At 47.5% G+C, this 15,726-nt stretch overlaps 1 protein-coding gene across 1 annotated transcript in view; it reads right to left on the bottom strand.

The window, feature by feature from the left end:
- Nucleotides 1–15,726, bottom strand: part of RAPGEF1 (Rap guanine nucleotide exchange factor (GEF) 1) — a 114,719-nt gene that overhangs the window by 44,165 nt on the left and 54,828 nt on the right. Inside the window, 2 exon segments of the mRNA XM_010856942.1 lie at nucleotides 9,865–10,021; nucleotides 14,721–14,899. Coding sequence (XP_010855244.1) covers nucleotides 9,865–10,021; nucleotides 14,721–14,899 — 336 coding nt within the window.

The following is a 15,726-nucleotide window of genomic DNA, read 5'->3' as shown; positions in this document are numbered from 1 at the left end:
TGGGGAAACAGTGTCAGACTTTATTTTGGGGGGCTCCAAAATCACTGCAGATGGTGATTGCAGCCATGAAATTAAAAGACGCTTACTCCTTGGAAGGAAAGTTATGACCAACCTAGACAGCATATTAAAAAGCAGAGACATTACTTTGTCAACAAAGGTCCGTCTAGTCAAGGCTATGGTTTTTCCAGTGGTCATGTATGGATGTGAGAGTTGGACTGTGAAGAAAGCTGAGTGCCAAAGAATTGATGTTTTTGAACTGTGGTGTTGAAGACTCTTGAGAGTCCTTTGGACAGCAAGGAGATCCAACCAGTCCATCCTAAGGGAGATCAGATGTTGAAGCTGAAGCTCCAATACTTTGGCCACCTGATGCGAAGAGCTGACTCATTTGAAAAGACCCTGATGCTGGGAAAGATTGAGGGCAGGAGGAGAAGGGGACGACAGAGTATGAGATAGTTGGATGGCATCACCAACTCAATGGACATGAGTTTGGGTAAACTCCAGGAGTTGGTGATGGACAGGGAGGCCTGGGGGTCTGGAAGAGTCGGACACAACTGAGTGACTGAACTGAACTAGGTACTGATTACATAAATTATGATAGAATCAAACAATGGACCATTATACTACTATTAAGAAAACTCAGAACAAGAATATATGATAGTGTGGAAAGACAATACAATGTTAAGTGGAAAAGAACCCACCAGATGGTACACTGGTGGACACACAGTATGTTTTGGAAACAAAACACAACCAAAAACACATGTATGGAAAAAAAGATGGCTGTGAAACACCCCTTATTCTCTTGCTTTTGCCTCTCTGCTTTTTCTTAATTTGCTACAGTGAACATATAGTAATTCTGAAATACCAATTAAAAGAGAAAACAGGCATACTCCATATAATCAGAGTCAGTGTCACCCCACTCTGCCACAGTCGATGCCTGTTCCTGGAGAGATGAGGAGGGTGGCGGCCGCCCACAGTCAAGGACTGGGAGAAGAGAGGAGAAGGTCTGCCTTGGCCGTTAACCACCATCTACAAGTTAAACATGACCCCCCACATGCTGAAGGAACAGCTACCTGGCTGGTGATTACAGACGAGGTGCAGAGCCAAGGGCTGACGCAATCAGAAGAGGGAGGCAGCCCCCCGCATCCTGTCACCTGTAGAGGGATGGGGGAGGCAGTTTACCCTGGGGGTGCAGCATCAGGGGGAGTCCTTGGAAGCCCCACACTCATGCTCATGCTCTTTACGAGCAGGGCAAGGGAAGACAGAAGTGTGTACACTCGCATCTGCCGAGGCAGGAAAACATTCCACTAATTCTTGAGCAACTATAATTAGAAGGCCATCTTTCTGGAGAAGCAGCTGTGCGAAGCCAACTAATGAACAACAGCAACAGAATCATTGAAGATAGCACACGTGTGCAAGTGTGCACCCGCATTCCAGACCAAGGCAGAGCCTGGCGCCCCCGGCCCCCACCCCGCCAGGCCCAGGCCCAGAGCCGCAGGTGAGGGGCATGGTCACCATGCCCTCCAGCCCAGACAGGCTGGCCAGTAGGCCTTCATGCTCACAGGTAGTAAGAGTGCCCTTAGAATGGGCGCGTCCTTGGCAACTGTCCCAACACCCTCAACCCCAATGAAAGCCCTATGCCCTCCACTGAAGCCAGATTTCTGGGAGGACGTCAGACTTTCTGGTCCTCCTACGCACAGGTTAGGAGAGACTGAGAGATGACTGAGACTGGGTCCAGAGCTGGCGGCTGTGCATCAGACAACTGCCGGTTCACAGAAAAGCAGTTTCCAAAAGCCAGAAGGTATTTGGAAAAGTTCCTTTCTAAATACATAATGCTTCATTTCTAGGTTCATTTTATTCATACTGAGTGATCACAGAGATGCTTCCATCTGAAATGACCCTCGGTTCAGGGCTCAGGTAAGACACACTCCTATCTGTTCTCACCTTCTTGGTCTCTGCCTGGCAGAGGGCACGTGGGCTGTGCGTGGGGAGGCCAAGCCCTCCGGGCTCACATGGGGAGAAAACATGCTGTAGCTGGCAAGCGCCCTCCTCTGCAGCCGGGGGCCTGCTGCTCTGCTCAGGCCACGTCCCGACCTGTCAACATCTTTGTCTCCGCCGGGCCCTGAGCTTACGGCCACAACACAGCCCCTCTACTGGCGAGCTGTCTGCTGGACGCAGGCCACTGGGGAGCTTCCTGTAACTACAGAGGTATAACACCATCACAGGGCGCCCCAGACCCTGTGAGACTTCCATGGTGACAAAAAGGGACTTTCCTCGCCCCAGCCTAAGTGGGGCGTGGTGTCAACAGAGCAGAGGAAGTGTCTTCCTTCCCGTCTGTGCTCAGCACAAGGTGCCCGCGGGCAGTGGGCTGGCAGGGGACTCCCGAAGGCTGCTTCTGGAGTTCATAGCAGCTTCAACACAAGGCAGCCAGAGGAGAGCTCAGATTCCATCAGCCCAGAGGCGGGGCCAGGCCGGCATGGGGAAGGGGTGTAACTGAGAAACTGAGCACTTGTGTCTTCAATAAAGCTTTCAGGAGTCATCCCAAAAAGGCCCTGAACAAGCTTACTCTATCACTGAAAGCCCTTCCCCTGACTGTAACTAAGCAGAGCATTATCACAGCCCCAAAGGAGCTGCTGCTGCTACAACTTCTAGCTGGATAGGAAGTCCTTCCACACCCAAAACCCGTGAGAAGGAAAAAGCAGTAAATGTTCAGTGCAGTGTTTCATGTCAGCAGGTCTACTAGAGAAAATACTTGGTGAACTGCTCAGAGAGTGGACTGGGGAGGGCTTATCTTACTTTAAGATACCCTGTAATTTAAAAAACATACCCACAAAACACCCCCAAACGCGGAGTGTATGAACCTGAAATGAACCTGAAATAGCAGCATGATGCCTTTTCTGACTTATGAAAGTACATCACACAGTTCCTACACAGCAGTTTCCTTCTATACGTACCTTGTCGTCTTCCTCTTTCCCCTTTCCTCTCTTTCTCCGCTTCCGTAACGCAATGAATACTAAGAATACTGCACACAGGAAGTACGCAAATAGAAGGTACATAGGACAGACCATGTAGCCCTATGGCCACACAAAGAAGAACTATTTCAAATAACTGCAAATTGATGGATAACCTGAAGGTAAAAAATAACTCTGACATATCTTTAATAATTTCTAATACTCATGCTGATGGAGGAGGTTGCTGTTATTCTGAGACTACTGTGTTTGTGTTCTGAAAAAGACAAATGAGTCATTACGTTGATATTTTTGAAAACTCGGATTTTTCAGAGTGGGAGGAAGGAAATTAAGATATAAGCTTGATGACAGTAAGTTAAAACTCCAGTGGTCCTGGAAGTGAACTGGAACTACCAGAATAAACTCAGGACATGTTTTCTCTTAAAGAAACTAGCACGTGGTCAGTTAGGAGCAACGAGGAACTGTGGAATGAGGTCTCTGAACACCATTCCCCGAGAAAGGGGACCAGAGCTCTCTAAAGGAATCTGGCTGATACCAAGTTGGTGGGAAGAAATGTACTAGGTGATTACAACTCAATAATAATGATAATAAAAAAAAGATAAATAACACAATTTGAAAATAAGCAAAAGATCTGAATAAACGTTTCTCTAAAGGCCAGTAAGCACAGGAAGAGATGCTCATCATCATCAGCCATCAGGGAAATGAAAAGCAAAAGCACAGTGAGGAACTGCTGCAAGCCCACTAGGCAGTTGTGTCAAAGAAGCCCATGGTGACAGGTGCTGGTGAGGACGTGGAGAAACTGGAACCCCCGTGTATCGCTGGTGGTGACGTACAATGGTAGATCTGCTTTAGAGATCAGTATGGTGGTCTGTTACAAGATCAAACACAGAGTTACGATATGGCCCAGCCCTTGCAGTCTTAGGCGTATACCCAAGAGAGATGAAAACATATATCCAGACAGACAGTCAGACACGACTGAGCAACAACAACCCACACAAAAACTTATACCCGAGTGTCTGCAGCAGCAGCATTACCCCAAACTGCCAAAAGGTGGAAACAGCTGAGACGTCCATATGTCCATGAATAAATAGTATGTGGTGTATCCATGCAACGGAGTACAGTTTGGCAATAAAGAGATAAAGTACTGATACACGTCACAGCATGGATGAACTTCAAAAGTATGATGCTAAGTGACAGGACCAATCACAAAAGGCCAAACGGTATAGTACATGAGTCTATTTATACATGTAAAGTGTTCAGAAGAGGCAGATGTACAGAGACAGAAAGTAGACTAGCAGTTACCAAAGGCTGGGGGGATGGAGAGAACAAGGGCAGGGTCTGGGGACAGTACAAAGGGTGTGGGGTTCCTTTCTGAAGCTATGAAAACGGTCTAAAATCAACTGTGGAGTTGGCTGCACGATGCAGAGAAGATCCTAAAAATCACTACATTGTCCGTTCTAAATGGGTGAAGTGTACGATGGAGGCATTATGTCTCAATAAAGTTATTACCACATTCACACACAAGTCTACAAGATGAACCCAGAACATCTTTTCATACCCCAAAGTGAGAAAACTATCAAAGACTTCTGGGATCACGTCAAAATGAACTCAGGAAACAATGTGAAGAAGCTGTCACTGCTCAAAGACGGGACGGGAACACCACTACAGGTCCTACGTGCAGTGGGCTGGACACAGTGTGCTTATACGCCTGCGTTCAGAATGTTCCAGTAAAAATCTCAATCCACGGGTCATGTTAGAGGAAGCTGAGAAACACTCTTTCTGATAACCCGTAAGTAAAGAAAGGAACTGAGCGTTGATCCTGCCTCTTCTCTGGGAATTATAACACAGGGTAACCATGACTGACAAGGGGAGGTCTCTCTCAAAGTATTCCTGCTAAGGAATGAGGAAGGGAAGGCAGGAAGAATTAGAATGCTGCCATTTAGCAACCCCAGGGAATGAACCATCTAAGCAATAACCATCAACGGCTATTAGCATCAAAAAGGGAAAGATGCTTCTAGAAGGAACTGCAGGGCAGCACCCAAGAAACATTCTTCTAAATACACAAACTTGAATCTGATTCAGCCTAATTTTCCAGGAAATTCAAGGGACAGAAAGAAAAGTGAAAGTGTTAGTCGCCCAATTGTGTCTGACTCTGCGACCCTATGGACTGTAGCTCGTCAGGCTTCCCTGTCCATGGGATTCTCCAGGCAGGAATACTGGAGTGGGTAGCCATTCCCATCTCCAGGGGATCTGTCTGATCTAGGAATCGAACCCAAGTCTCCTGCACTGCAGGCAGATTCTTTACCATCTGAGCCACCAGGGAAGCCCTCGAGAGACAGAGGAACATGTTAAATAATACTGTAAAGATGTAATCAGCAAAGCCAGAGTATGGGAGACTCTCAGGAGAAACAACCCCTCCTTAAACACACACAAATAAGCTGCAAGGATAAAACTACAGAGAAGGGAGAACTTTAGACACCTATTAATGAATAACAGTGTGTGGAATTTATTTGGATATGAAATTGAAAAACAAACTGTTTAGAAACAGCAAGTTACTCCCTGCAGGCCAAATCCAGCCAAGGGCTTGCTTCTGTTAGGTAGTTAGCATAGGACAAAGGAGTCCAGAATGGCGGTGGCGAAAATAGAACAAAGGAAGGTCCGACTGACGGAGTGAGGACCTCAGGTAGATCAGCGCTCCTGGCTAGCCCAATTTACATAGGGCAGACCCAGGGGAGGGAAAAAACATATAAAAGGAGGAGCCAAAGGGTGTGTGGGGGGGTTGTCTTTCTCCTCTGCATGCACACTCTTTTTCTCTTTTCTTGGCGTCTTTTGGGTCCGCATGCCCTCACGTCTCGAGGATGTATTTTCCTTTATTTTCTAAATAAAACTGCGCTGTAACACAGAGCTATAACACTGTCCAAGAGCTGTGACACGCTGAGGGCTTTAATGTGCATCGCGTCAAATTTTTGTTGTGATGAGACAGAACCGAGGAAATTACACACCCTGACACTTCTGTAAGGCTCTCAAGGTAAAAATGCTTTTTTAAAAAAAATGAAATTAAAACAAAAAACAAAGACTACGCACCAGGCCAACATGCAGCAAAGACCAAGCACAGCCCCAGAAACCTAAAACATCTATCTGGCCCTTCGCAAAAAAGTGCCCTGCTCTGAAGCTATGTGCTAAGGTATTTACAGAGGAACGGATGTTAGGATGTCTAAAATTCGCTTCCAAATAAACCAGAGGGGCAGGAAGAGGTCTGGAAGGAACAAGACTGGCCAACCATGGAAGCTCTGAGATCAGGCTTCATTACACTGTTCTCTTTTTGCAAATGTCTAAACTTTGTCATAATAAAAAATCTTAAAATAGGCTGAACAGGGAATAAAAGTGATGGCTGATCTTAAATGTCAGTGTGGCAGAGACAGCCAGGTGCCCCACGGTATCTGCTCTTCTTTGTTAACAGAATTTCACTCGGGCACATGACTAAGTTCTGGCCAATAAAATGTGAGAGTTTGTGAGGCCTTGGAGTAAGTACCAGCAAATAGAGAAGGCACAACTTCCTATTCTCTTTTCCTCCTTGCTAGTACTTGTAACTGATGGAGACTGAACAGCCATTCTGCACCATGAAGTGGAATCTGTGTGTTACGATGATGAGAAAGCAGGACAGGAGAGCACATCCTGGCCAGTCTGTGAAAATGCCACACTGGCCTTGGAGTGCCTATCACTAGGCATCTTACACATGAAGGAGAAATAAAGTTCTACCTCTTGAAGCCAGGATTATTTTGGATTTACTTGTAGTCAAATCTACCCGTAGCTCATACAGTCAGGAAAATATTTCTTTCAAAATATTCACCTTATTCAAGGTGAGTCTGGTACAGAAGAACAGTTTTGGTTGGTGACTGTCAAAGGACAGAACTGTGGGTATTCCAAAGTTTTTCCCCCAGGTCAGTGCAAGAAGGCGGCTTTTTTCTTTCCCTCAATCAAAAAACTAAATGTGTGTGTGTGTGCTGTTGGAGAAGCTGGAGGACTCAGCAGGGAGATCCAAGAGGATCTGAAAAGAGGTAGAGCAGAGTCTAGAGAGACGGGTAAGAAGCTGTACACCTGAGAGGAGAAGGAATGCTGGAAAGGCAAAACAAGGAAGAGGTGGGGTCTTGGTTTTGAAAGGACAAACTCGTGTATCTGTTTGACCTCAAGAAACTCAGTCCTCCAACAGCCAAGTCCTGGGCTGGAGGTGGTTCCTACAGCAAATGGGAAGAGAGGGCCTTTGAGTTAAGTGGGGAGTCAACTGTCAGTGTTACGACAACTTAGACCTTAACAACAAGTGCCAGCACCACAGGTTCCAGATTGTCCCTGCTGTCTTGACTGACTCCAACCACAGATATCCCTTGGTGACGCAGGCCAGCTCCTGCTCATCCTATAGGCTTCAGCCTGCCTGGGAGCATCCCTGGGGAAGCATCTCTGATCACCCTGAAAAATGAAGGTCCCCAAGACCCAAGTAAGACCTCATGCCCATTTTCCTCTATAACCCCATTCCTATTATAATTAATTATACAATTACGGGTCTTTGGCTGTTGCCCTTTCCACCTTTAGATTGTAAATTCCATCAGGTCAGGGACTGTGCCAGTTTTATCACTATCTTCCTAATTCCACCACACTGCCCAGCACACAGGAGATTCTCACTAATGGCTTCCTGAATAAAAGAAACAAATCTAAATTTCCCGAGCTCCTCACTGAGAGAATCTCTGTTCTGCTTAAAATATTTTAGGGACAATTGTGTAAAAGTTCAGACACTGACAGGTTCATAATCAACAGGTGTCTCTTTCTTGCTCCCTCCCCTCTCTCATCCTGGTCAATCTGAAAAAACCCGATAAATTTTCTTTTAGACAACTTTTCAACCGACAGTGGCGTGTTCATGATCCCATAAAGAAAATCCACTTGGGAATGTCACAAAGCTTCATGCCTGGAAACTCTTGTATTTGTGACGTTCTGACTTGTTTTAAACATCTTATTATAATCATGCAGTAGAAGGAAACGTTAACAATGTCACCTGAGAAATAACACTTGTCAATAATAGCATTTCCAGAAGCCTGAACAGGAAGAGGCAAGGCAAGGCAGAGGTGCACACACCCTGATGGCGAATTGTGGCCCTGGTCACGTCTCACTTGTCCTGCTGACCTCAGAGAGTGACCAGGAGGCCTGCACGGGAGAATGTGTGACCAGGTGCCAGGTCTGGAGAGCGACACCAGGCCCTACACAGCAGCGACCGCGGTCTGCCTCTGTAGGTTTCATGGCCAAAGCTGGTGGTACAGGGCCTAACTGTTCTGGGGATGAAGAGACTGGGAACTCTCAGAGGATGCTGTGATGGTGTCCAGTCCCGCCTGCCTCTGAGTAAGCTCCAGGAAGTCCCCGAAGACAGAGCAGCCCTGCTCATACAGAGCAGGGAGCCACCCAGATCACCCCAGTCCACACGGTTCATTCCAGCTGCTGCTGCTAAGTCGCTTCAGTCGTGTCCGACTCTGTGCGACCCCATGGACGGCAGCCCACCAGGCTCCCCTGTCCCTGGGATTCTCCAGGCAAGAACACTGGAGTGGGTTGCCATTTCCTTCTCCAATATTCATTCCAGAGCAGTGTGGAATGTTAAGTAACACTTTCTCAGCCTTCCATTTGTAATTTCTACCCATCAGGGGGTCCTTACTCTACTTTCCAGAGCTTCTGGGGAATACCTGTCCAAGGAGGCAGCTTTTAGGAGTCTAGTAGCATGGTTGAATGGGGAAGGAAGTCTTTGGACCTAGAGTAAGTACCCCGGCCGCCATTTTGGACAGGAAGGTCTAGAGAGGAGAACACCACAGTTTTTCAAGCCAAGAGGTCTATTTGCAAAGTGCACCTCTAGCACCACATAATTAATAATAAACAGCAGCTGAGATCTGAGTGCTTCGCATGCCAGACATAGTTCTAAAAGCTTTACATGCATTAAATAATTTAACCCTTCCTACAGCCCCATGATATAGGGTGCCATAACTACATGTGTTTTATAGATGAGTTAACTAAGGTTCAGAGCACTTGAGGAAATTGCTCCAGTTCACAGACTGGTAAGTTGAGGTGAACGCGGGTGTAAAATCTAACTGGACTCCAGCCTAGCCCTCCTTCCACGATATCACACAGCCTCGTCTAACAGCAGGGTCCACACCTGCTCACCGCTCACAGCCCTCGTCCTGACCTGCAGGCTCCCACCTGTTTTCTGCCCTACATTCTGCCTTGCTCCTTATTCACTGGAACTTATTTTCTCAATTAGGGTTTGTCCCTTGGACCCCAATTCCAGAACCATAGAACCTTCCTTAGAAGGACTTTGCTTCCCACCTTAACAATGATTCATAATTTTCTATTATGCCATTTCTGACTTCCCTGGGTAGTAAATTCACAAACTACATCATAGATTTCAGTTTTACTTCTAACTCGTCTCAATCCTGCTTTTCTACTAATCCTGCTTTCATACTCTAAGAAGTTCTTAGAATATGAAACGGTAGCAGTTGACATGCTGGGAGTTTTGCTAAGAGTCAACGCAAAAACAGTTTCCACCAGCCTTTGTCGAGCTGGCAGGTGTGCACAGCCAGAGCTGTAGTATAAAGACTCAGTGCAGATTTAACACAAGGCCCAGGACAGGCTGCCTGCCTCCGGCAGCTTTTCTAACTCTGGGCCCAGCCCACCAAAGGTGATGCGGCCGTAAGAGCGTGCGCACCAGAGAGACAGAAACAGCTGTGAGGCAGAGCGGCACCCAGCAGCAGACACCCGAAGAGGTTCACTCCGATGTTCCGGAGTTCAGGAACGAGTTCCTGTGAGACCAACAGCCGGCAGTGAGGCAGCTCCAAGTCCCTGCTGAGGCCCACTGGGAACCCGCACGTACCTTCACTCCATCCAGCACGGCCTTGATGACCCCCTTCACAGTTGTCACCATCTCTTTATCTTCTGAGTTCACGCCTTCCAGCATCACTTGGTCAGACCAACGGATGAGATTGGCGAGACTTTGGTACACTCGGCTGTAGCAGGAGGAGAGGGCTGAGCTGGAGGCAGGAGGAGATTTTCAAGAGAATATTAAGTCTTCTGTTTAGCATAGACCTAGTTTCTCAGTGACTCGGGTTTCTCAGTCCTTTCTATAAAATCTGCACCTCCTTTTAATAAATACACTTTTCCTCCCTGAACCTATTTTCTTACATCCGATGAAGATTTTGTGGAGCTTTATATTCTGGTCTAAGTTTTTTTCCATTTCTCAACTATAACGTATAACAATCCCACCACGAGAGCTTACGTGCTTTTTCAAACTTCACATCCTCCACGAGATTCTGATAACGTCTCTCAAGGAATGGCCCACCTTCCTCTCCTCCGAGTAAGTCAGAGTGTTGTACACTTCTTATTCTGAATTAGATAAAAACTCATAGGCTGCTCTCACCTTCCGAGATGGCCCACACTCTATGGAGTGTGTTTCTAAGTAAATCCACTTCTTACCTATCACTTGGGCTTCCCTGGTAGCTCAGATGGTAAAGTGTCTGCCTGCAATGCGGGAGACCTGGGTTGATCCCTGGGTCGGGAAGAATCCCTGGAGAAGGAAATGGCAACCCACTCCTGTACTCTTGCCTGGAAGACAGAGGAGCCTGGTAGCCTACAGTCCCTGAGATCACAAAGAGTAGGACACGACTGAGCAACTTCACTTTTCACCTCTCACTTTGTCTCTCACTGAATTCTTTCTGTAATGACACACTGAGAACCTAAGCTTCAGCCTGGATGGGAGGGGGTTTGGGGAAGAATGCATATATGTATATGTATGGCTGAGTCCCTTCCTTGTTCACCTGAAACTATCACAAATAATCGGGTGTACTCCAATACAAAGCATTTCTGGTGTTAAGAAAGTAAAAACCCATATGTGTCATGAGGAGCCAACAGGTTTGTGGGGTTTTAGCAGGCAAGGTCTTTTAGAGAACAGCTTTTTTTTTGTATCTTAGTTCCAAGACCAGGGATCAAACCTGTGCCCCCTGCAGTAGATGAGTGAAGTCTTAACCACTGGACCACCATTTCCAACAAGGGAAGTCTCAAGGAAAAACCTTTAAATATGAGTTCAAAGAGACCTGAAATGTACTAGAATTCCTTCTAACATTGGCTTGGCTTTGTCATCCCCTGCAATAAACCATGGTTGAGAAGTCAGAGGAATGCACTAATGAAGGGTACTTTAAGAAGGGTAAGTCAGAGGCGAGGTGACCCATGGTGGTGGCAGAGGTATCAACTTCGCAACAACACAAAACAAGCCCCAAGTACTTTCGGAGGCCCTAACAATTGTAGAGTAGAGGCCAAAATGAAGATGTTTTATACCTTACACATATTTCTAAAATAACTAAAGATAATTATCCTGAGGATTTATGGAAGGAATTATTTTTCTATCTTTTAATATTATGTATTACAATAGAGGAAGACCAAAAGTGTAGAAAATTTGTGGACTGCTACCTCCCCCATTAAAAAAAAAAAAAGAAGCTGATATTAGCAGCCAAAGGTATGCTTTTTCTCCACAGATATAATTGTAAGAAAAATACATAATATTGTAAGATGATTAAAACAGCTTCTAAAAATAAAGCCATTAAAAAAAACCACACACACCTGAACCAAACAAGGCTCGAACAAGAAGCTCTTCAGAATCAGATAAGGAGGAAGAGAATTTCCAGGAGACTGGTCTCCTACTCTGCCGTTCACTCTACCCCGTGCGTGTTCCAACAGGGAGAAAAGAAATGTGAAATAGGAGCCGCAAGAAAGCCAGGGTTTGGCTGCTTTAGAGGATAATATAAATGCAGAGTATTCAATGTAACACCTATTCTCTTAGGAAGGACGACTAGGAGAATAAAACAAAACTTTTAGACTTTCCTGGGGGCTGGATCATAGGTGATGTGGTCTTGAAAGGGAAGGTGCTCCTAGCAGTTCTGCCTCTCCTCCCAGATGAGGCCTTTTTAAACAAAGACTGGCCTCCCAGCCCCGCCTGAGCGGATGCCACCAAAGCACCTGGCGATAATTAGATGAAAGAGCTGGGAGGGGTCACTTTTACGTGATGCTCAATTCCTACCTGCACTGGATGTTAACATTTTCCTGAAATCACCTAAAAATACTGGTAATTGTGTCCACCCTTCACATCATTAGCTTGGAGGAAGAATAGTCTTGTGTCTAAATGTAACAGGAAGGACATTAAAAAAGGAAGGAGGTTCCTGTACCATAAAAATGTCCAGAGGACCAGTTCATCTGCTTCCAAAATGGAGCAAAGCCGTCTACATGGAGGGCGAGCAGGGATCCTGCTCTCACACTTCCGTTCGTTGCCCACAGGCAGCAGCCAGCTGCTTGTTCACAGGCCTGTCACCACTGCCCTGGGAACAGGGGAGAAGGGGAGCCAAAAGTCTGCCTGCTGGAACCCCACCCACAGAGCAGGCAGGATAACACTCTCCCAGCCAACAAACAGGCTTCCCGGGGGGCTCAGCAGTCAAGAATCCACCTGCCAATGCAGGAAAAGCAGGTTTGATCCCTGGGTCAGGAAGATCCCCTGGAGGAGGGCATGGCAACCCACTCCAGTATTCTTGCCTGGAGAATCCCATGGACAGAGGAGCCTGGTGGGCTACAGTCCACAGGGTTGCAAAGAATTGGACATGACTGAGCAACTAACACACATGTAACCAACAACCGTGCCAGGAGGAATGAGATGGTGGAAGGAAGCTGACAGAAACATTTGAGGGAGTATATTCGATCATGTTAGGGAAAGCAATAAAAATATCATAAATTGGCTTTTGAAAAATTTCAGGAGGAAAAATATCCCTTAAATGGTATTAACCAAAGGACTACCAGGAAAAAAAGAAAGGGAAAAAACCATTGTTTCTTGTGGCCACACCCAGGCATTTCTCTTTTCCCCTCAAGGAAATGGTTATAGATGTTAAGTAATTATAAAACCTCCCCATGGACAGAAACACACCCCAGACCACTGTCATATCACTTGATCAAGTCTCCCAGATCTTGCATGTCTAGAAAGTAGCTTCCCCAGCAGAGCTGTTGGCTGACATTTGGGGGCGCGAGGCTCGGCAGCAGCGCGGGGCCAGCGCTCTCACAGGACTTGGTGAAGGTGGCCATGCTGACTCTCCCAGGGAGGGGGGCACACGAGGTGGTGGGTGCGGGGCTCCAGCAGTCGGCACCCATGTGGTCACACTCTGCTCACATAACTGTGAGTCTCTTCCCTCCTGGGACACACCTGCCTGCTGCCCTGGTTCCTCTGGTTGTCTTCTCCTGCTCCCAGTGCCCATCCAGCGCCTGCCTTGACTTCAGGTCTGGCCCCAGCGTCTCCTCCCCCAGGAAGTTTAGTAAGTGTGACTCTCTTGCAACTCGCCTTCCATAAAATTGGCACCTGGTTAGACAGTGGGGGAGTTGGTGTTTTCAACCAGATCTGAAGTCTCCCATGGTGGGCCCAGCCCATGAGAAGTCTATCAGAGCATTTCACAGAAAGCTGTCTATGCACCTGAAACCAGCTTACTGTTAGGCACATTCCCCCCAAGGAGAGCCGCACCGGGCCCGTCCACAAGCCGGGCACTGGGGACCTACTGGGAAAGCACAGCACTTGTCTCACAGAGGCCTCCATGGGCCTCTAACAAGGCACTGAAGCAACTGGCTGCCCCTGAGGCTTGGGTACATGATGGCAGCCTACTGTGGAAAATGAAGACAGAACCGGGCAAAGCCCTATCAACACTGTATCCTTCCCCACCAACTGGCTCCAGTGAGCTTCCAGCCAGAAGACCACCAGCAGAAGCAGAAGACAGGGCTCAGCAGAATCTACAGGGCCCAGCAGAAACCCCAGGGCAGGTAGCTTCTTGGAAATGAAGATACTGCTTGCTTTATCTCCCAAAAGAAGAAAATCATGCCCTTCATTGCCAAGGTCCGAAAGCGGTTCATGAACGCTTAGCCCCGTGGGGCTACAAGGACACTAAACCATCCTGGGGAACTGAAAGAGAGATGTTTATCCCCAACAGGCACCAGGGAAGGAAAACAGAGCCAGCAGGCATCTGACAGCCTCTCATGAGAAAGCTCCTGCAAGACTCTCACTGGAGATTACATTCAATCCTGCTTTTCTTTCTGTGGTTAACAACAAACACAGAGGCAAGCCGCTGACTAACCTTTCAGAGGAAAATGAACTCTAGCCAAAAAAAGAAGCACTACCCAACAAAAGCTGACTCCATCCCCGTACCTGGCTTCCAATGAATCCAGCCGCCGTCTGGGAGGACCTGGCTTGATACAACTCAAGGTTTCACTAGTCCATGCTCTACTGGGATTCCTCTCTGCCTTTTTTGGCTTAATAATGTAAGCGGTCAAGATCTCTAAGCAGCTAAATACTGGCAGGATTTGGTGTCACAATAAACTATGGTTAACACAGGGAACTGGGGAAAATGTGTCCGAATCAATGGGATGATTGCCAATGAGCCAGCCAGTATGAAAAAGGAACCCCAGGCTTACCTGGAGGCCACCCCCCAGCAGCGGTGGTGTGCTTCCTCAGTGTCGAGGCCTCGTGAGTAACAGTGACCTCAACCTTGGGAGAAAGCCAGGTGGCGACCACGGGGCAAGGCTGGGGGCAGGGGCTGGAGGGCTCCTTTTCCTCCTGGCACTCCTCGCTGTTCGCAGAAATGTTGGGTGTGAATGGCCCCCAAACCAAGGTGCTGCTATGCCTCCACAGCTGTAACACACCCCACAGCAACTCACCTGTGCTGAATTCGAGGGTCGCTCTGCACCAGGGGTAAGATGGCCTCCAGCACCTTGCTGGCGGACCCTGGGAGCATCTCCAGGACCTTCTTATCAATAGCCATTTTGTCCACAATGGTCTTAAAGTAGCGCAAGGCACTGACAACTTCCTTCTCTTTCTCCTCCAGCCAGCTCAGGTTCTGAAAGGAAATGTTAAGCATAAGGAGGGAGGAGAGAGATTAAAGGGAGTGACTTTTAAAAGAAATAAATAAAATTTCCTGTAGACCACTTTGAGATTGATGCCACTGGAAAGGGCTTCTTGCTGCAGAAACTAAGTCAAATTGTTTCCCTAAGGACTGCAATCAGGATACAGAGGCCAGACTTGGGGCAGAAGAAGGGGCTGGATGGAGAAAAGCAGTTTAGGTATTCTTAAGTCCCTTCCTAGACAGAGACAGACTCGCCCGGGGTCTCCTCCTCCACTACACGGAACTATCACTGCTAATCTCAGCAAGTATAGTGAGGACTGATTTGCTGATGGCTGTAGGATGCTTGGGTACTGTGCACGTCTATCCAGGAAATCAAACTGAGAAACCCCAGGCCTTTCAAGGTCCTGGGGGCTGTGTGAGACTGGTCAGAGGCATTAGTGCTCAAAGCCCATTCTCCAGGACTCCTTGTTGGATTTCCACATTTGACCTGCAGACGCAGTGCCCTCTCAATGAGATGAGATGGCTCTCCCAAAGGACCTGGAAGCCCTGGGGTGAAAGGGTGAGGAACTGGACAGACAGCAGAAATTCAGGCACTGCTCCTGCCACAACCGCTAACAGCATCCAGAGTATCTCTGCTCCTGAGGAAAGCTCACCAAGGAAGAAAATAAAAACACAGAGCCCTGGACCTCCCAGCATTCACATTCCCACACCCAAGTCTTTCCTCTTTGACTGGGGGGTCCCTTGAATCCACGGTCAGTGGGTAAACACACTCCTTACACTGACCCTGAGGTCAACAACCCAGGTCCCAGCTGGCTGGCAGG

The sequence above is a fragment of the Bison bison genome, unplaced genomic scaffold (assembly GCF_000754665.1).
Source record: "Bison bison bison isolate TAMUID 2011002044 unplaced genomic scaffold, Bison_UMD1.0 scf7180017864375, whole genome shotgun sequence".
In the NCBI taxonomy this organism is placed as follows: Eukaryota; Metazoa; Chordata; class Mammalia; order Artiodactyla; family Bovidae; genus Bison; species Bison bison.
Note: the sequence above shows the minus strand (reverse complement) of the source record. Positions and strands in the feature narration are given on the sequence as shown.